The sequence below is a fragment of the Terrapene carolina genome, unplaced genomic scaffold (assembly GCF_002925995.2).
Source record: "Terrapene carolina triunguis isolate 2854851 unplaced genomic scaffold, T_m_triunguis-2.0 Scaffold752, whole genome shotgun sequence".
In the NCBI taxonomy this organism is placed as follows: domain Eukaryota; kingdom Metazoa; phylum Chordata; order Testudines; family Emydidae; genus Terrapene; species Terrapene triunguis.
The window spans coordinates 458,102-478,524 of record NW_020665103.1 but is presented as its reverse complement, the minus strand read 5'-3'; the positions used below and the strand labels follow the sequence as shown (position 1 = coordinate 478,524).

The following is a 20,423-nucleotide window of genomic DNA, read 5'->3' as shown; positions in this document are numbered from 1 at the left end:
GGCTGGCTCAGAGGGATGGGGGGACATGGGGCCTTTCCCCTTTAGGGCTGCTGTCCTCTCACCTCATTGATGCTCACTGAGCAGTGATGCCAAGAAGCCACCTGGGGTGGCTCTGTGCTGAGGCAGAAGAAGTTCTGCTCCATGGGGTCATTGCAGGGGCCACTGCTTCCTGCTCTCCTCCCTATCCCCATGGGGCTCTTGGGGAGAATTTCAACACACCCCACAGAGTACGGGCAGGGGCAGGAACATGCTCCAGCTGCACACAGGGGTCGTTAGGAGTTAACTCGCCAAGTTTGGCCCCTTTCCAAAATGGCTGCCATCCACTGTTGTTCCCAATGAAAGTGAAGCCACAGGCTGCCCTCGGTTAGGATGGCTGCTGCGTCCAGTTCACCTCACATGGGGTGATGCTACAGGTTGCCCTTTATAAATCTAGCAGCTGCCTCCCATTGTTCTCAATGAGACTGAAGCCACAGGCTGCCCTCAATTATGATGGCTGCCATTGGCTTACAGCCCTTCTAGATGGCTCTGAGGCTGCCCTTAGTAAAGATGGCTACCATTATCCATTGTTTTCAATGGGACTGAAGCCAGGCTGCCTTCAGGGAAGATGGGCATCCTTTGTGTTCTCAGAAGGGCAGTGTGGGCCCAGCGGGATATGGCAGACCAGGGAAGGACACTAGGGTGGTAGGGAAACATGGGGGCATGGACAGGAGGATCTAAACTGGGAGGAAGGCTGACGCCACACTTTGCTCTCAGTTAAGATGGTTGCCATCTCACATCCTTCTACATAGGATGAAGGCACATGTTGCCCTGACTGAAGATGGCCACCATCTCTCATTGTTCTCAGTGCAATTGAAGCCACAACCTGTCCCGAATTACGATGCCTGCCATTTGCCTACAGTCCTTGCTAGTAGAAGTGAGGCTGCCCCTAGCAAAGATGGCCACCACATCCCATTGTTCACAAGGACGCTGAAGACACTATGCCCTCACTCAGAATGGCCACAGTCCTATTATTCTTGATGTTAGTGAAGCTACAAGTTGCACTGAGTTATAATGGCCGCCATCTGCTTAGGTCCCTTGCAGGCTACAGTGAGGCTGCTCCTTGTAAATATGTCCACCACCTCCCATTGCTCACAGAAGTGCAAATGGGCAAGTAGCAGGGATGTTGCCTATAGCAAAAATGGCTGAGTCGGCCTGTGGGACGAGCAGCTCTTTGGCTCCCTCTGGAGGTGAAATGGAGGGTGGAGGCCACCTTCCTACCTGCTGCTGGGCTAATTTGCATGCACCATTCTCTAGCTCCCCCATGAGGGAACGGGGGAAAAGGATGGTGCTCCTGCCCTGTTAGCAGGTGTAATTTGCATGTACCTCCGAGGATCTCCATATTTGCATCTCCTCCAAGCACCCAAAGCTGCACAGTCGTGGTTTTCCCTGTGTTCCACACTCACGATCTTTGTCACCTTCGCCATGTGACTGCAAGGATACGAATGCGGCAGCAAGCGTGAGAACTGGTGAATGGTGAAAAAGGCCCACCCTAACCTGGGAATGAGTGGGCCCGTGTTGGATAGTGAGACCCAACTAATGGTGTCTTAGGGGGCTTGTTTTGTAGTTTTATTTTAATAATAGGAATGTTTTAAAGGAGGGGCTCAATAATGTACAGTGAAAAAAATGGATCTAGAAATAATAAATACTGAAAAACATTCCCGACTCTATAGCTAACATGAGAGGGTCTAAATTAGCTGTTACCCCTCAAGAAAGAGATCTTAGAGTTATTGTAGAGAGGTTTCTGCAACCATCTGCTCAGTGTGCAGTAGTAGTTTAAAAAAGCTAACAGAATATTTGGAATCGTTAGGAAAGGGACAGATATTAAGGCAAAAAATATAATGCAACTCTATAAATCCATGGTACACTCACAGCTTGAATACTGTGTGCAGTTCTGGTCACCCCCTCTCCAAAAAGATATATGAGAACTGGAAAAGGTACAGAGAAAGGCAACAAAAATGATGAGGAGTGTGGAACGGCTTCCATAAGAAGAGAGATTTCAAAAGACTGGGACTGTTCAGCTTAGCCAGAGACAAGGGAGGAGGAATATGAGGGCCGTCTATAAAATCTTAAAGGGTGTGGGGAAAGTGAATAAGGAATGATTTACTCCTTTACATAACACAAGAACCAGGAATCATCCAATGAAATGAATAGGCAGCAGGTTTAAACAAACAAAAGGCAGTATTTCTTCCCACAACGCACAGTCAACCTGTGGAACTCATTGCCAGAGGATGTTGTGAAGGCCAGAAGTATAATTGGGTTTAAAAATAATTAGATAAGTTCATGGAGGATTGGTCCATCAATGGCTATTAGCCAAGATGGTCAGGGACGCAACCCCACGATCTGGGTGCCCCTAAACCACTGACTGCCAGATGGTGGGACTGGACAACAGGAGATGGATCACTCACTAATTGCCCTGTTCTGTCAGTGCTTCGGAAACATCTGGCGCCAGCCATTGTCAGAAGACGGGATACTGGGCTAGCTGGACCATTGGGCTGACCCCTTAAGTTATGCTTGGATTTGTTTTGCCTAAAACCTGTTGTGAGCCTCACTTGCGAAAAAGAAAATTAGCTCAGTGTTGTGAGTTAATGCTGGTAACGCCCTGGTAAAGCAGCAATGAATTAGCACTGTTGTAGTCTAACGAATTTATTGCACTGACAAAGCAGGGCTTTGAGCCAGCTAACTTTGGCTATTAACTTGATGCACTGGCAAGCAGAGATTTCAAAATGCAATCGCAACCCTCCTTTGTCTCCACTGTTGACCAGGGGACAGCTTCCCCTCCACAGTGACATCTAGTGGCCTATTTATATACTGCACATAAAGGTATCACTGTAGGGATGCTAGGAAGAGGGATGAGTGTGCCAGATCTTGTCTCCATCTAGTGGCCGGCCAGCATTACTACAACAAAAATGCTACCGACGCCCAGCTGGGAGAGTTAGGCCAAGATCCTCAAAGCTATTTAGGCAGCGAACTCCCATTTGACACCTAGGGTACGTCTACACTTACTTCCTGGTTCGGCGGCAGGCAATCGATCTTCTGGGATCGATCCCGGAAGTACTCGCCGTCGACGCCGGTACTCCAGCTCGGCGAGAGGAGTAAGCGGCATCGACGGGGGAGCCTGCCTGCCGCGTCTGGACCCGCGGTAAGTTCGGACTAAGGTACTTCGAATTCAGCTACGTTATTAACGTAGCTGAATTTGCGTACCTTAGTCCGAAGTGGGGGGTTAGTGTGGACCAGGCCCTAAATACCCATGAGAATCTGGGCCTAACTCCCATAGCTGAGATGGCGGAGGGGGTCTGGGCTTTTCCTGCTGAAGATCCTGTGTTTCTCCATGGTGCTCAGTCCTCCAGACGTTCTGTCTCCCCTGCTGGTTCAGCAGTTCCTTTGGGCTGGGCTAAGAGAGAGGTATGGAGGTTACTGTCCCATCACTAAAAAGCCGGGCCTAGAGTCAAGTGGCAGCCCAGGCATGTGAATGTCAGAGGCCCACGGATGGGAGGGCTCCCCCCAGATTTTGCCTGGAGGCCAGAATATCCCCCATCTCTATGGCAAGCGGAAACTGGCTGATGGGAGCATATTATGTAGTCCTTTTCCCTCTGGGGGGGACCGGCTCCAATCCATCCCAGGCTGTGGGGACTGGCTAGCTCAGGCACTAAGGGTTACTGGGTGACACAGCCCCTCACTGCTCCGGATTGTGCCCCAAATTGTGACACTCACCCTTGAACCGCTGATAGTCTGGGACCAATGGTGTCAAGATGCCACAGCGCCGGGCGGGCGACGTCCCCTCCACCTGGGGCGGCTCCGTTCCGACACGGAAAAAATTCTTCTCTGTGGCATTGTAACGAGGCCACTGCTGCCCGCTGCCTCCTGCCCCTGTGGGGTTCCTGGGGGGAAATGCAACTATGGTCAACATAGGGGGGAAGGGAATGAATTCCAGCCACAAGGGGGCAGACAGGAGGATGCCCTGACCAGGTGACCTTCACTACACCAAGTGGCAGCAGAGAGGGACAGGGACATACCCAGCCACCCACAGTCTCCAGCCAGGTCTCACTAAGGCTTCCCACGAGCTAGGAAGGATCAAGAGCCAAACAACCCAGTTTTGTCCTCTTCCAAAATGGCCACTCCGCCATGTTGTTCTTCATGGGCTGAAGTCACAGGCTGCCCTCTATTGGTGAAGTGGGGAAATGGTGGCTGCTGTCATGCCAGCTGCCAGGTTGATCTGATATACAGTTCTCTGGTTCCGATGGGGAAGTGGGAAGGGCTCAGGACCAGCTGGCAGGTGTAATTTGCATAGATATCCCAAGTGTCATGTAGTATCGCCCAGCTGCACAATCAGGGCTTTCCCCAGCTTCCACGCTCACAATCTGTCTCACATTGGCTGTGTGACCGCAGGGACATGAACGAGGTGGAAAGGCTTAGAGCCAGAGGATGTTAGTGATTGGGAGGCATGGCTCACCGTAACCTGGGAGTCAATGGGCCCAGGTTGGCTAGTCAGGACCAAGTTATTATCAGATTTCAGAGGGGGAGTTTATTGTTTTATTTAGCATGGCAGCTATTGGGGTTGGGGAAAAAGAAATAAACAGGAGTGTTATGGTCTAGTAATAATTGATTCCATTATTGATAGGACTGGATTCCGCCTGTCCTGGGGACACCAAATTTGAATGCAGCTTTGTGGAGCAAAGCTGAAAGTGCAGGTAGATCCAGGCCTGCTGGCACTCAGGGTTGCGACTTCTTAGGAGTTCCCTTACCCACTTCTGGCGAACTCTGCCCAGTAGCGCATCACTCTGCGGCTCAGCGCCACCTCGGCCTCCGTGTGCGTGTGATTGGCTCCCCCCACGGACGCCAGGGTCCCGAACAGGTAGGGCACCTCGGAGCCATGTGGCACCCCCATCCACTTGGGGGAAGACAAGCCACTGGGGCGGTGGGTGAAGGTGTAGGCGTACACGGGACCGCCGGCCTCTGCCATCTGCCCAGCCGTCTTGGCTATGGGGCACACCACATGATAGTCACTGATGATGTGAGCCATGGTGCGGTGGTACCACGCCGAGCCCTGCCCCTTCTGGTTGTACCGCTCTGCTGCCGCCTGGACGCCCTCCCATGGCAGCCCCGGCATTGTCACCCTCAGCACCTCCAGTAGCTCCTCCCAGCTCATGTGGCTGGCGTTCACCCTGGTGAAGTTAAGGGCACTGATGATTAGGTAGGAGCCTTCGTTGGCCGTGACACCAGCCAGGAGGGGTATAGGCTGGCTGTGCCCAGCCTCCAGGAGTCTCAGTGGCTCATCGGGGAGGAAATCCCCGTCTACGGTCGGCACGGACCCAGGCATGGACATAATGCGTTTCCCAAAGTCTCCCGGCTCCTTCCCCTGCAGGCAGCCCACCAGGGCGGTGTCATTGAAATCGGTGCAGTCCAGGTCACGGCCCAGTGCCCGACCTATCTCCTTGGCCGTTTCTGGGCTAAACCAGGCCAAGGGAGCGGTGGTGGCACCACTCTGCAGCGCGGCGCGGGTGAAGAGGGGCCGGCTCCCCGGGGACAGGAGGTGGAAGCCGACCGAGGCGGCCCCAGCGCTCTGGCCGAAGAGCATCAAATGAGCTGGGTCCCCACTGAAGGCGGCCACGTTGTCCCGCAGCCAGCGCAGCGCCAGGCGCTGGTCCCACAGGCCGGCGTTCCCCGGGGCGGCCGGGGGCAGGGACAGGAAGCCCAGCGCCCCCAGGCGGTAGTTCATGGAGGCCACGATCACGTTCTCGGTGGCGGCTAAGAAGCGCCCATCTTGGAGCTCCAAGGAGGCTGCACCTACGAAGAACCCGCCGCCGTGGATCCAGACGAGGACGGGGGCCGGCGTGGGGGGCCGGGGATGGGGCACCCAGACGTTGAGGAAAAGGCAGTCCTCGGACTGCAGCGTTTTGGGTGTCCACATATAGGCATCGGGGTAACCAGTAAGCAGCGGCTGGTGGCAGGCGTTGCCAAAGCTGGTGGTCTCCAGGACGTGGCTCCAGGGCTGGTGGGGAAGTGGTTTCTGGAAGCGTAAGGCCCCCATGGGGGGCTCGGCATAGGGGATGCCCAGGAAGGCTGTCACTGTGCTGGAGCCGGCCGGGAGGCGCTTGCCCCGGATGGGGCCGCTGGTGGTGAGCACCACGGTGCCGTCGTCATCGGAGCCAGAGCTGAAGCCCGGCAGGGAAAGGAGGAGCAGGCAAGGGAGCGCAGGGAGGAGTCCCAGCATCACGGCAGCTGGAAGGGAAACTCCCCCAGAGGGAGTTACAAGGAACTGGGACCTTTCCCCTCTAGGGGGCGCTGGTTCCAATCCAACCCCAGGTCACGGGGGAATGGCTGGCTCGGGGAGTGGGGAATGGGATGTGGGGCCCTGCCCCTGCTGGGGGAGTTGCTCTGCTGCAGCCCAACCTATTTAAACCCCCATGCGAGCAGGAAGCCTGGCTCCCCTTTGGTAAACACGGGCTCCGGTCAGTCACCCCCACCCCGCCCCTGGCTCCAGCTCTCCGCTGAGCTCTCAGATCTGTATCACTGGGCTTTGCCCTTTGGCCCATTTCCCTCTGCAACAAGAGGCCCCTTAATGCCAGGGGGAAATGCTGAAAGGCTGGGACAAAAATCCACATGCCCCCCTCCCCAGGGGCAGCTCCAGGCACCAGCGCAGCAAGCGCGTGCCTGGGGTGGCAAGCCGTGGGGGGGCAGCCTGCCGGTCGCCGTGAGGGCGGCAGGCAGGCGGCTTTCGGCGGTGCGCCTGCGGGAGGTCCGCCGGTCCCGCAGCTTCAGCGGCAATTCGGCAGCGGGTACGCCGAAGGCGCGGGACCGGCGGACCTCCCGCAGGCATGCCGCCGAGTCCGCGTTACCAGCGGACCTCCCGCAGGCGCGCCGCCGAAAGCCGCCTGCCTGCCGTGCTTGGGGCGGCAAAAAACATAGAGCCGCCCCTGCCCCTCCTGGAGCTGGAGAGAGAACCCAGGCATCCCAGCTCCCAGCCCTCCCGTACTAATCCACTAGACCCCACTCCCCGCCCAGAGCTGGAGAGAGAACCCAGGAGTCCTGATTCCTGATTGATAGGACTCCTGGGTTCTAGCCCCAGCTCTGGGAGGGGAGTGGGGTCTAATGGGTTAGAACAGAGGGGCCTGCGAGTCAGGACTCCTGGGTTCTCTCCCCAGCTCGGGGAAGGGAGTGGGGTCTGGGCATCAGGACTCCTGGGTTCCATCCCCAGCTCTCAGCATGGGGTCTGTGGAAGGGGTATTAGCTGGGAAGTTACCAATCGAGTTCTCAATTCCAGCTCCCCTGACACCACTCTCTGCCCATCGCGGAGCCCGAGGGACACCCCCCCCCCAGCTACACAGACTCACCTGCTGCAGGCACGGCTCTGTGGCTCCTACTGCAGATCCCAGCTCAGCACGAGCGGGGGATCTGCTGATGCTGGAGCCAAGCGGCTCTCGTCTCTGGCGCTGAGAGCACCAGCCAGGGTGCAGCCACCTCAGTTTATTTACCCTGGCAGCAGCAAGCTCGCTGGGCTGTGCACACATAGGGCCCAGGTTCAAGGTGGCTGGAGGGATCCCAGGGCAGGGTCCATGGGCTCAGAGACCCAATTCGGCACCTCTGGGGTATGGTAGCAGGGTCACAGGCTCACTGGGAAATGCAGCCGCCTCTGGGGTGGGGCAGCTGGGGCCCAGCCGCACAGCACAGCTGCCTTGGGCTCGCTCGCTGCTGCTGAGATGCAGCTGGCTCTAGGGTGGAACAGCGGGGTAACAGGAGGTGAAGGGGAAATCCCACAGCCAGTTCAACCCACAGCTGGATTTTGGTGGCACCAGAAGGGAAGCCCCCTTTGGGGGGAAGGGACGGGACATTTTACACTTGAGGGGTCAGGGTTCCAGCTGTGTCTTGGGCTTGAAATGGAAAAAGACAAGAGGTAGGCGAAGATGTTCATTAGCCCTGCCCACAAGCCAAGCCTCGCCCACCAACCTAGCTCCGCCCTCTCGAGGTGCCAGCAGGGCGCCCCGCCCGCCGTCCAGGAGTCTGTTCATCTCTGTTCAAAATAGGATCCCACGGGCTCTGCTGAGCTCCCCACAACACATTTCAGAGACATGCTGGGGCAAGCAGAGAGCTGAGCCCATCACTCTGAAAGGGGGGGAAGCTGCCCCAAGTGTGCCCGAAGCAGCAACACTGCCTGAGTCTGCAGAGAGCCTGAGCCCATTGTTCTGAAGGGGGAGCAGGACTGAGGGGGTCTCAATAGAGCTGTGGAGGGGATGGGGCGCCCAGGGCTGAAATAGCAGGTGAACTAAGAGTCAGGCTTGTGAGTCATTGGCATAGCTTGTTGGTGGGCAGGGAGAAAGCCCAGGGTGGGAGAGTGGGGGGGCGGGCCTGCAGTCAGAGCTGTACCCCTATGTGCATAATCCCCCTGTGTCCCCCCATCCCTCCCCACTGCATGGGTGGCATCCACAAAATATCTCTCGTGCCAGCAGGCCCAATGTTCTTTAATACATTCAGGGTTCATCTGGGGGAAGGAGAGGCTTGGGGATCGGGGGGGGAGAACTCACTCCTTTGATTCCCTCACCTGCTCATTAGCAGGTGCCTGGTTAATGAATCAGCAGCAGATGCTCCATCCCCGCCCTGCGGGGCCATCACCCTGGGCGTGTGGGGAAGGGGATACCCCGCAGGGTGGGGCGTGGGGTGAGCCGGGCCGGGGCCGGGTAGGATGGCTGGAGGCCTGGCCTGGGTGGGAGTGCGTGATCTAGTGGCCACCTCAGGCAGCCTGTGAGTGCTGCGTTAGCTGCCCGGCTGGCAGCCTGGGAAGTGGGTGTTTGTGAGGGGAGAGGTCTCGTCCTGCCTCCCCGGGGCTGTGTCTGCTTAGCTGTAGAGTCTGCAGCAGCCCCCGCAGGCTGGAGGGGAGCGCTGTGAAATGACAGATGGGGGGGGGGCGGTTTCCAGGGGTGATCTCCCCCATTGGCTGCAGGATCCCCCTCCCATTGGGCTGTTTAGTTCTCCCACGTGTGGCCGGAGCAGCAGCTGGCGCAGGGTGACCTGTGCCTGCCAGCTAAGCCCGGGCGAGGCAGGCGGCTGCGTGGATGGGACACACACACACTCCGACAAAACCTGTGGGCAGCTGGGCGCACCGGCCCCTTGGAATTAGCGCAGCCTGCACCTGGGGGTGCGGTGATAGTGGAAGGAGACTCCTGCACTGCCTCAGGGCGATGCTAGGGGGTGCTGTGCTGCAGGGGGGAGGGGTCAGTACGGGGCACACTCCCCCTGCCCCAGTGCAGTACCAGGGGGGCTCAGTAGGGGGTGCACTCTCCACCCAGTCAGTGCTGAACCCAAAGCTGTAGGAGCGTTAGCATGTTTCCAAGCCAACATCAAATCCTTTATGAGCAACAGCCTGGCCCAGCTCCGGCTGGCATTTGTACTGCCCCTAAAATCCCTGTCAGCCCAGCGCCGGGGCATTCACCCCGGGCTCCTCCGGCCTCACTCACACCCAAATGCGGGTGCCGTGAGGAAGCCAATAGAGGGCCCCCCAGCGCTCTGGCTACAGTGTATGGAATGGGCCAGGTCTCCACCCAAGGCGGCCGTGTTCTCCTGCAGCCAGCGCGGATCCCACAGGCCGGCGTTCCCCAGGGCGCCCCCAGCCGGTAGCTCGCGGAGGCCGCGAGCCCGTTCTCAGGGACGGCTGGGATGCACCGGTTGTTGGCGTCCAGGGAGACCGACTGGGGGATTCAGACCAGGGTGGGAGCCGGGATGCGGCACCCAGCCATTGAGGAAGAGGCAGGTCTTGGGTGGTGGCACCATTGGATGCCCAGTTGGCCCCGTCCACACAGCTAAAAACACCTATATCCTCCTCTGGCAGGCGTTATGGCAGGTGCTGGCCTCCAGGACGCGGCTCCAGGGCTGGTGGGGAAGCACTTTGGGGCTCAGCCTAGGGGACACCCAGGAAGGCTGGCCCTGTTGTCGGAGCCGGCCGGGAGGCGCTTGCCCCAGCTGGGGCTGCTGGTGGTGAACTCCACGGTGTGGTCATTGGAGGCAGGCCCGGGCCCAGCAGGGAGAGGAGCAGGCAGCCCCCTGTGGGGGTCCGGGGGCCAGCACTGACTGTGTGGGGAGAGCCCCCACCCCCCTGCCTGCTGTATTGACCGGGGTTAGCAAACTCCCTTGCGGGCAGGACAGAGGATGGGTACCAAACAGACCAGGCAGCCTGCCATGGATCTGCCGCTTGGCCGGGACTGAAATGTGTCATCCCCAGTTGGGCACGGGGCAGGATCAAGGGGGCCAGAACACTGCTCTGAACCACCCTGAATTAGGTGGGGGCACGGCTCGTGTATTTCCCAGTCTCACTCCCTCTGACACACACACAAATCACACGCACACACGTGTGTGTGTGTGTGTGTGCGTCACGGGTGACCCTACACAAACATTTTCTAGGGACTCTGGCCCTTTTGCCTTCCTTTTTTTGTGCTGGCCTCACCTGGAAAAAGGGGTCATGAAAACACAGCCCCCTCCCCCCTGGACCCCATGCTCAGTCAGTGGCTCTGGGAGGGGAAGGGAGGGGAGTGGGGTCTAGTGGGTTAGAGCAGGGAGGGTTGGGAGTCAAGACTCCTGGGTTCTATCTCCAGCTCTGGGAGGAGAGTGGGGGCTAGTGGTTAGAGCAGGGGGTGCTGAGGGCCAGGACTCCTGGGTTCTATCCCCAGCTCCTGTGTTCTCTTCCTGACTCCGGGAGGAGGGTGGAGTTTGTGACAATGTGCTGCATTAAGGACCTTCTTGAATTAAGCATCTTTGGGGTCTGTTGTGATCACGGGACCTAAAAAATGTACCCCAGTTGGAAGTTTAATTGTGAGACGTCTGGGAAAGTTTATCAGAGGTCACGCTAACCTAGGATGGTTTGCTCGGCAGAGAATTGACCATGAAATATAAGTCTAGTTGTTTTTCAATAAACGCACCATGTTAGGAACAGGTGCAAGAAAAACCAGACACAAAAATTGAATCAGTCCAGACAGCAGGGGCCCTACTCATGCAAATCACTGACTGTGGTGAGGTCATACTTAACAAACAAGTAAATGTGGGAACAAAGTTACCTATGCGAACGTGGCCTTCCGGAAATGGATTTCATTGGTGGCCAAAATAATGAGGAGAAACTGTCCCCCACCTGTACTCCTATTTGGGGGGCTGCTTAAAAAGAGACTTTGAAAAAAATAAAAGACTCATTCTCATCCCCCAGCTCATATATCCACCCCCACCTGGCCATCTCCCCTTATCTCAGCTTCCGGGACCCCGGGAGCAAACCAGATTAAGGGATTTTTGTCCCCAGAGGGAGCCAGCCGAGTGTTAGGGTTACTAAGACATCCAGCACCACACAGCCACGTAAGCTCCTGTATGGTTTTCTCTTCCCTTGCTCTGTTGCTTTCTGCTCCCCGCCTTCAGCTTCCCACCTGCAGTGCCGCAGCACCGCCACGTGAGAGGACCCCAGCCCTGGGGAGAAAAGCCCCTGGAAGGATAAGGCCTTTGTCTGCAGCCATATTGCAAGGCCTAAAGCCTCCGTTTGCAGCCAGATTAAAAGAGCAGCGGAGAAGCAGGAAGTCACATCCTCACATTCCATCTAAATTACATTAAAACGATGTAATATCAGGCTGTTAAGGAGACCCTGTCCTAATGGCACCTACTATTGCCAGATAAAGAAACAGCTCTTAAGATGGTTAAAGAAAACTTCGTTTGATGGCATTCTGTCTGACAAGAAACCACTTATCAATAGTTGTGGAATCCTCATTTCTTTATTGTTTTGTCTTTATGGTCCCCACTTCCCTATTGTTTGTCTGGATGAGCTCTGTCCGGTTCTTTGATTATTTCTGTCTGTTACATAATTCATTTTGCTAGGTGTAAATTAATGAAGGTGGTGGGGTAGGACTGGTGAGAGAATTTTGTTAGGATTGGTTAGTAAAATTTTAGTATATTGATTGGTTAAGATATAACTAAGCAGGGCTCAAGTTTCACTATATAAACTGGGGTCCAAAAGAAAGTTCTTGGGGAACCAACTCCAGGACACAGCCCCAAAGAACAGAGCTGTCAGACCTCAACGCTCTGCCAATGACGCCGTGCAGAAACTGGAGTCCCCCAGATGGACCTGATCCTAGGGTGATCAGATGTCCCGATTTTATAGGGACAATCCTGATTTTGGGGGCTTTTTCTTATATAGGCTTCTATTACCCCCCCACACCCTGTACTGATTTTTTACACTTGCTGTCTGGTCACCCTACCTGATCCTGACTGGCCATCAGGAAAAGTTCATTTGTCTTGTTGGGAGTGGTGAGCACTGTATGTGTAGCGTGAGCAGTCTGGTTTTTGGTGATTGTTAATAAATAGAGGTTACGTAGGATATTACTGTGTAAAGCTCTTTCACTGGTAAAAGACCCCATAAACCTGCAAAAGATTAAGCCCTGAGCCCACACGGAAAGGGTGTTAGCCCAGAGCCCTTGGAGGAGTAGAGCCCAGAGCCCATGGAGGGGTAAAGTTAGGTGCCTTTCACCTGGAGCCTTAGGACCAGGTAAAAGTGGGTGCCTAAATTAAGAGGATTGCGCCTTGAGCCCGAGGAACTGGGTAAAGGTGGGTGCCCTACAGTGTGTAACAGAACTTTGTGCCGGTAACACCCCAACCAGCTGACGGCTCAAACCGGAAAGCGAACTGGGGCCAAGCAAGAAGTGCCACGGCCAACCAGCCAGGGGAGCAAACGCTTCTCATGGGACGTCCCAGTCCCTAGTATTCCCACTGGTAATGGTAGACTGTTTCTCCCACGAGCCCCCCATCAAGTCTAGCCAGGACCATATAGTCCCTCTGTCCTTGAACCGCCCCCCCAGGAGTCCCCTCCACTGTATTCCCCCCTTCCCCTACACGTAATCCTAGAGGGGTATCGTCCATTACGGTCCCTCCTCCCACCAGCTTGTTTTAAGCCAATAAAAGATGCGGAGGCAGGAAATGTGCTTCTAAATATGCACACGGAGATGCAATTTGATTGTACGTTTATAAATAGACCAGGGTCCCAAAAAAACCACCAAATCAGAACCGACGCTCCCTAGAGGCCCCATGTCTCATTCCCCACCCCCTGAGCCAGCCAGTCCCCTGCCCTGGGCTGGATCGGAGCTGGCACCCCCGAGTGGGGGAAAGGCCCCACGTCCCGTTCCTTGCCCCACTGAGCCAGCCAGTCCCCCGCCCTGGGGCCAGGTGGGAGCTGGTGCCCCACAGAGGGGAAAGGCCCCGTATCCCATTCCCCACCCCCTGAGCCAGCCAGTGCCCCAGGAGTGGATAGTTTCGAGGGGGTCATTTCTCTTCCTCCCCCTTTTCAAATCAGTCTTGGCACCTCTCTTACGAACGGAGTCTCCTAAAACCTGCCCCAGGCCTGTCCTTGCCACCCCCCACTGGGATCAGGCCCCAAGCCACTGGCCCCTGCTCACGGCCATCCCCGGAGGTCACCTCCTGCTTGGGCCCCCTTTCCCCACCCGGGTCCCAGCCTCTGTAGTCCCCTGCGGGGTGGGGCGGCTCTGGAGACCGGAGGTCACACTGGGGGTTTTGGCCTTCTGTGCTGAGGGCTCCTTCGGGGGATCCTGGGGGGCTGCAGGTTTCTGGTCTGGAGGGGAAGAGATGAGATGGAGATGCAGGAAATTCCCACTGCTCCCCTGCCCTCAAATTCTCCCCTCCCCCCCTTGATCCTGATATTCCCCCCTACACGGCTAACCCCCCACCACCAACCCCAGCTCCTCCCCCACCCCCAGATCCCCTCCCAGGTTGATCCCAGATTCCCCTCCCCAAAGTCCCCCCCAGTCCAATCCCATCTTCTCCCCATACCAATCCCAGTTCCCCCCCAGTCCATACCCCTCTCAGAACAACCCCAGCTCCTCCCCGACTCGATCCCTTCCTGGCTGATCCCAGCTTCCCCCCCCCCACAAACTCCCCATGGACCGATCCCAGCTCTGACCAACCCCCACAGCTCCTCCTCCCTCCAATCCCCCCGCCCAACTGATGCGAGCTTCACCCCCCAGACCAATCCCGGCTCCCCCCCCCATCCATACCCCTCTCTGACCAATCCCTCCCAATCCCCCCCAGATCAATCCAGCCTCCCCCACCCCCCCACACACAGTGACAAAACAATCCAGAGCCCGGCAACCCCCCCCCCCAATCCTCCCTGCTGAGCCCTGCCTCCAGATGCCCCACTCCCCCATTCAGGGGCTCCAGCCCCACACCGCCCCCATTAACCCTTTGGATGCTGCCCCCTCTCACCAGCTTGGGGCTGGTTCTCCAGCAGAGCCTCAGGCTGCTCCGCCCACAGCTTGTACGCGGGGTTACTTGGGAAACGCTTGGTCTGGCCGCAGCAGAGACACCGTATGACTGACCAGCGTCGGCCGCGGCGCCCTGGGGGGAGGGGGAGGGGCAAGGAGTCAGGGACCAGGCACAGACAGGCATGCATGGGGAGAGGCTTTGCCACCTGACCCCACTGCCCTCTCAGGGTCCTGACTCCCAGCCCCCCCCTGCTCTAACCACTAGACCCCACTCCCCTCCCTGAGCTAGGGATAGAACCCAGGAGTCTGGGCTCCCAGCCACCCAGAGCAGTACTGATCCCACCCCACTAGGGGGCAGCACTCACTTCTCTGGCGCACCGTGGAGCTGACTCCAGGGACCAGGAGGGAGGAGCAGGATTTGCAGATGGTTCTCTTCACCGAGGGGTCTCTGGCGGGGGGAAACACAGACAGGGGCTGGGCCTGGGGAGATGGGCCTCTAGAGGGGAAAGGCCCCATGGCCCAGTCCCCGCCCCCTGGGGCCAGATGGGAGCCAGCACTCCCTAGAGGGGAAAGGCCCCGTATCCCGACACTCACTGTCTCAGGACGAGCCTGCGGCTGATGCTGCGCTGCGCGTGGCAGTAGAATCGCGCCAGCTCCTGGTTCTCGGGGTTGTGGGCGAGGACACAGTGAGCCGCCTGCGGGGTGGGCAGGGGGAAAAGAGATGCAGAGTGAGGGGAACAGCCCCACATCTCCCCCTGCTCCATGTCACCCCCAATCCCTCCCCTCCCCGAGCCCCACATGGCTCTCCCCTCCCCATTGATCTCCCCCCAGCCCCATGTCACCCCACCATTACCCCCTCGCCCATGTTATCCTACTGATCCCCCCTCCCCCAGCCCCATGTCGCTACCCCCAGCTCCACTGAACCCCCCTCCCCCAGTCTCACTGATCCCCCAACCCCATCTCCCCCCACCAGTCCTCCCTCCCACCGATTTCCCCCTCCCCCAGCCCCATCTCCATCCAACCTCCCCTCCCCCAGTCCCATATCACTCCCCCCACCTCCCCCAGCTCCACATGACCCCCTTGCCCTACCAATCCCCCCAATCCCATCTTCCTCCAATCCTCCCCGCCCCCACCCCACACACAGACACACCAACCCTCTTTGCCCCATGGTCTATTCAGGAATCCTGGGGGGAGCCCCAGAAATCCCCCCTCCTCAGGCCCCACAGAGACCCCCACCCCTGGGACTAGGGGGAATTGCTCCCAGGGTCTCTCTTAGGCAGTGGTTCTCAAACTTTTGTACTGGTGACCCCTTTCACATAACAAGCCTCTGAGTGTGATCCCCCTTATAAGTTAAAAACACTTTTAAATATATTTAACACCATTAGAAATGCTGGATGCAAAGCAGGGTTTAGGGTGGAGGCTGATAGCTCGTGACCCCCTATGTAATAACCTCACGACCCCCTGAGGGGCAACCCCCAATTTGAGTACTCCTGCACTTGGGGGGGTGTAACCCCCGTTCCCACTGGGATCCCAGCACTAGGGGGCACCACCCTCACCTGGTAGAGGAAGCTGAGCCTTTGGAAAGCCTCTTTATCCTTCACCTGGGCCGACATCGCTGTGGGAGGCAGATCTGGAATGGGGGAAAATACTTGAGGGGGGGCAGCCAGTCCCCTAAGGGGCTGTTAGCTGCCCCTCCCCCAGCTGGCTCCATGCTGCCTCCACCAATTACCCCGGGTGGGGGCGTTTTCACAATCCACCCCCCCACCACCACCACCCCATTTCTAGTGACTCCCCACCACACACAGAGCTGGGATCTGTCCCCAAAAGACAGGGGGCTCCCGGGCTTTGTTATTCTTCCAGGAGGGACAACAGCCCCCCCCCCATACCAGAATGGGCCCTGCTACCCCCTTGCCCCCCCCCACACACACCCTTGTAGGGTTACACCTGCTCCCCCCAGATCACCCCCAACAGAACATCCCCCACCTCCTCGTTAAACCCCCATCTCAGCTCCTTCCCCAGACCCCGATCGCTTCCCCTGCCAGTCCCTCCCCACATCTCCCTCCCCTGCAAATCCCCAGCCCACCTCCTCCCCGGCAGCCCCTTCCCACAGACCCTTATCGCTTCCCCTGCCAGCCCCCTCCCCAGATCCCCTTCCTCTCACAGCCCCCCAACCTTCTTCCTCCAGCCCCCCTAGATCCCCTTCCTCTCACAGCCCCCCAACCTTCTTCCTCCCGCCCCCCTAGATCCCCTTCCCGGCAGTACCCCGCCAGCCCCTTTTATTTCCCCCCTCCCCCGTTTGCCCCGGACCTCAGTCACATGGAGACACCAGCAGCCGCAGCCTCTTCCTGCCCAGCCGAGCCCCCCCGCTGACGTAACTGCAGCAGCAGCAAAGACCTCTGGGAAATGTAGTTCCCCAGCCTGCCTGGCTCTGCCGCACACCATGGGGCGCTGGGGGGGGGGGGGGAGACACACCCCTTCCTCCTGCACCTGCCCCCTCGGGTCCCCACTGCTCTCTTCCCCCTAGCCGAGACTCAGCACAGCCCTGGCCCTCTGCTGGCCATTCCCCCTCCCTCCAGCAGGGGGCGCTCTGCTCTGGCAGCCAGCGCTGACCCCCAAGGGGGCACTGTGTTGCAGGGAGTGGGGCGAGGGCTCAGTAGGGGGCACTTTTACTTTGCCTAATTTCAGATAATACTGTATATGGCTGGTTCCTTTTTTTGCAAGGCTGGATTAACTGCATTGCATTGGCTCGATCCCAGCTGAGGCAAATATGTATTGCCATCCCTGGCATTCATCCTGTGGTTATCATTGGATTTAGGAGGATTCCCCCATCCCTTCTTGTCCTAAATTGTGGTAGTTAAATAGCTGCTGCCTTCCACCCCAGAAGTGGCTGCATCTCAGAGCTGGATGAGTGATGCCTATGCAGCGTCATCATGCAACTGTTTCCCCAGCTGCCCCACCCCAGAGGTGGCTGCATCTCAGAACTGGCGGGGAAGATACAAGCACCGGCGAAGATCACGGGCATCTGCATTGACTTGCTGATTTAAAAAAAAAAAACTGATGCAAATTTATGAGCGCTTTGGATGCGGCCGTTGGGCCAGGGGCGACGGAAGGTCCCTAAAAGTGGGGAGGCCATTGGCACCCAAACCATGGCATCATCCCCTCATACCATCCCATCCCCCCAAGGCCCCACCCTGATGCTGCCTCTTCGCCCTGAGGCCCACCCCGCCAGTCGCTCGCACTTAAGGCCAGTAATTCCGGCGCCCCTGCTTTGGGCTGCTGTCAGGGCACTCCCAATGGAGTATTTCGAACAAGACAAGGGGCAAGGGTGGTCAGTCCCAGGTGACCAATTTGCCCGAGGGGAAAGGGGTTGCAATGCTGCCCAAACACAGCCCCAGAGATCGGTCCTCGCTTCCACCTCTGGAGCAGATATTTCAGCAAAGCCAGCATTTGCTTGCACATGGGAGTGGCTCTCTGCTTCACAGTGCATTTCCCCCGGTTTCTCCACCTCACTCCTGTCTGTTCCATCAGATCCGAGAATGACCCTGTGTCTGTGCAGTGCCCAGGCCAACAGGGCCCTGATCTCAGCTGGGGCAGGGACCGTCTCTCGCTGTGTGTCTGTGCAGCGCCTGGCACAACGGGGCCCTCATCTCAGCTGTGGCCTCTACGTGTTGCCCTAATACGTCTAATACTAAGCCCTCTTGGTGATTTGCTGGATGTGTCAAAGCCGCACAATAAACACAACGATCAGGCTGAAGTTCAACAGTTGCCCCAGGGCAGGCTGGGAGGATGCCCTGAGGCGATCGGAAGAAACTCCTGGAAAAATAAACAGCTGAAGGGATCCAACGCATGGGCTGTAATACTGAGTTATCCTTTGCTCTCTACTTCCATGAGCAGTATGGGCGAGAATATTTTGGTAGGGAGTTCCACAGGAAAATGGGGAGCAGGATGCTTCTGCAGCAAAACCAAGGTTTGAAGACTAAAAGGAACAAGCCTTTTTGATAGATAGAAATGATCCAAAATGAACAGGCCCGAGCAGAGACCACGGCTCTGAGCCAGGGCACCAAGGACCAGGCTGGGATATTGAGCTACATGGACCCATGGATCTGATCAGGGAAGGTGGGATCAGGCTAGGTGGTCCCACGGGTCTTATCTGAAGAGGCAGGATACTAGGCTTGATGACCCATTGGTGTGATGCAGCAGGGCGGTGGAGATCCCAGGATAGATGGACCAATGGCTAGGGAGGGAGACCAGTGTCCCGGTCAATGACGGAGGCGGGGTCTGGAAATAAACATCACCTTTATTCATATACAGAGGCTATAGAGCATTGGAATGAACATGGAGAATGGGGGGGGGGCGGAGCTCAGCCAGGGCAGGGGGCGGAGCCTGTAGCCGGGGCAGGGGGTGGAGCCTGTAGCCAGGCCCTCCTCCCCCCCCCCTTTTCTCAATCTGTCCAGCAGGGGGAGCCACTAACATTCATCCTCCCCCAGCAAAGCAAACAAGTTCCGGCTTGAGAGTTTCCCCTTCAGCACCCTCCTGGGTGGGGCCTGGGCTGGGGCGCTGCTCCCTCCTCCACTGGAGGCAGCTGGCTCTTCCTCCTCCTCCTCTTCCTCATCAGCATCACGGTCCTTCTCCTCATCCTCCTCCTCCCCAGAGCTGGATATCTCCTCTTCCTCCTCCTCCTCCTCTTCCTCTGAACTGCGCCGGCTGTGCTTGCGGTGAGCCTCCTGCAGGGCGGCGATCTCTGCTGTCTCGGGATGGTGCTCCCACATGGCTGAGGGGACAGACGGATGGTCAGGGATGGGCTGTGAGGGTACACCGCCATGCTCTAACCACTAAACCCCACTCTCCTCCCGGAGCCAGGACTAGAACCCAGGGATCCTGACTCCCAGCCCCCCCTGCTCTAACCCATGAGACCCCCACTCCCCTCCCATAGCTGGGGATAGAACCCAGGAGTCCTGACACCCAGACCCTCTGCTGTAACCACTAGACCCCAAACCCATCAGCAAAAATTTTTTGATTTTTCAACCTGATTCAATATAAAAAGAAAAAAAAAAGCAAAATGTCAGAATTTCCTGCATAATGGTAATTCTGATTTTCACTCATTTCTTAGATTTTCTATATGTGCACACACACACACTCACCATAACACACGAGTACATGAACTGTAACATATTTATACAGCACACTTCTGTGGCGAGAACAAAGAAAGCAGTCACTGTTAACTACTACGGATTATCATTCGTAAACTTATTTTGAATTCAAAGGAGCGGAGACTCCTTAGCAATGAGTAACTATGGATGTAACGGTCTTCAGCACATGGCCCATCAGCGAGTTTATGAACTGATCCTAAACTACTCCTTGGGGAAAATCATTGCTCGCTAACTTCATTAACGAATTCCCAGGCCAACATCCTCTCGCCTGACCTCCTGCATAACACAGGCCCTGGTTTAAGCGTGTGAACCAGAGCAGCCCTTTGAAAACATCCAATGTTGATTTAAAAGCTGCCCGTGACCCACCACGGCCCTTGGTAAATTGCCCCAATGCCCCTCACTGTTCAAAACGTACGTCTTTCTACCCTGAATCTGTCTGGCGTCAACTTCCAGCCGTTGGATCTTGCTCTAAAATAGCAACAGCATCAATAATCGCCGAGGTGGAGAGGGAAGGATTTTAGAATTCTGAATAGGTTGGATATCGGGATAAACGAGCCTTAAAAACTCATCAGCCTTTCGCTCAGGGGCTGAGGTTAAAATTCTGTCATAGAGGATGGTGCCAAGTCACTGGAGTGAATTCCCAGCCATTCCTGCCTTTCCCTGAGGGGGGCAAGCGGGGTAGAAAAATCACTAGCCCAACACGACTTGCCATTGGCTACTCCCCCTCCCGTGGCCATTATAGGCAACCTTCCATTGGATCGGTAGGATCTGGTCCTCCTGCCCAGACTCCCAGAGGGATGCTGGGTAAATACTCACAATGCCCTGGGAAGGCAGTCCCCTCCCCATCCCAGTACCTTTCTGAGTGGAGTAGCCGGGAGGCCGCAGACAGAGGCAGAGGCGCCCGTCCACCGCCAGCCGCAGGATGCTGTTGGCAGCTCGGTACACGTCGTTACGAGCCGCTTTGGCCGTCTTGTAACCGCGCTTCTCGGCCCAGGCTGGGGAAAGA

General features: G+C 57.1%; 3 protein-coding genes across 3 annotated transcripts in view; all 3 read right to left on the bottom strand.

Annotated features, from left to right (window-relative positions):
* Positions 1 to 3,281: 3,281 nt before the first annotated feature.
* On the bottom strand, positions 3,282 to 7,479 carry LOC112108171 (acetylcholinesterase-like). The gene is made up of 4 exons (XM_026660396.2): positions 7,371 to 7,479; positions 4,782 to 6,258; positions 3,751 to 3,917; positions 3,282 to 3,430 (listed from the first exon to the last, which is right to left on the bottom strand). The coding sequence occupies exons 2-4, from the start codon at positions 6,248 to 6,250 to the stop codon at positions 3,375 to 3,377; spliced, it is 1,692 nt and encodes a 563-aa protein (XP_026516181.1). The 5' UTR covers positions 6,251 to 6,258; positions 7,371 to 7,479; the 3' UTR covers positions 3,282 to 3,374.
* Positions 7,480 to 13,025: 5,546 nt separating this feature from the next.
* LOC112125057 (E3 ubiquitin-protein ligase TRIM39-like) overlaps positions 13,026 to 20,423 on the bottom strand; it is a 261,459-nt gene continuing 254,061 nt past the window's right edge. Inside the window, exons 7-10 of the mRNA XM_026660394.2 lie at positions 14,862 to 14,962; positions 14,633 to 14,715; positions 14,269 to 14,400; positions 13,026 to 13,618 (exon numbers count right to left, since the gene is read on the bottom strand). Of these exons, the coding sequence (XP_026516179.1) occupies positions 13,461 to 13,618; positions 14,269 to 14,400; positions 14,633 to 14,715; positions 14,862 to 14,962 (474 nt within the window). The 3' untranslated portion in view covers positions 13,026 to 13,460. The remainder of the gene's footprint in view (positions 13,619 to 14,268; positions 14,401 to 14,632; positions 14,716 to 14,861; positions 14,963 to 20,423) is intronic.
* The window catches only part of GNL1 (G protein nucleolar 1 (putative)), a 10,103-nt gene continuing 8,226 nt past the window's right edge, over positions 18,547 to 20,423 (bottom strand). The window contains exons 11-12 of the mRNA XM_026660383.1: positions 20,272 to 20,412; positions 18,547 to 19,038 (exon numbers count right to left, since the gene is read on the bottom strand). Of these exons, the coding sequence (XP_026516168.1) occupies positions 18,734 to 19,038; positions 20,272 to 20,412 (446 nt within the window). The 3' untranslated portion in view covers positions 18,547 to 18,733. The remainder of the gene's footprint in view (positions 19,039 to 20,271; positions 20,413 to 20,423) is intronic.

Excerpts from the sequence above, each read along its gene's own strand:
- LOC112108171 (XM_026660396.2), bottom strand. The coding sequence starts at position 6,250 with ATGCTGGGACTCCTCCCTGCGCTCCCTTGCCTGCTCCTCCTTTCCCTG. Across the intron at positions 3,918-4,781 it reads GCAGAGTTCGCCAGAAGTGG|GAACCCCACAGGGGCAGGAG; the intron begins GTAAGGGAACTC and ends ATTTCCCCCCAG. Across the intron at positions 3,431-3,750 it reads AGACTATCAGCGGTTCAAGG|CCCAGCCCAAAGGAACTGCT; the intron begins GTGAGTGTCACA and ends CCTCTCTCTTAG.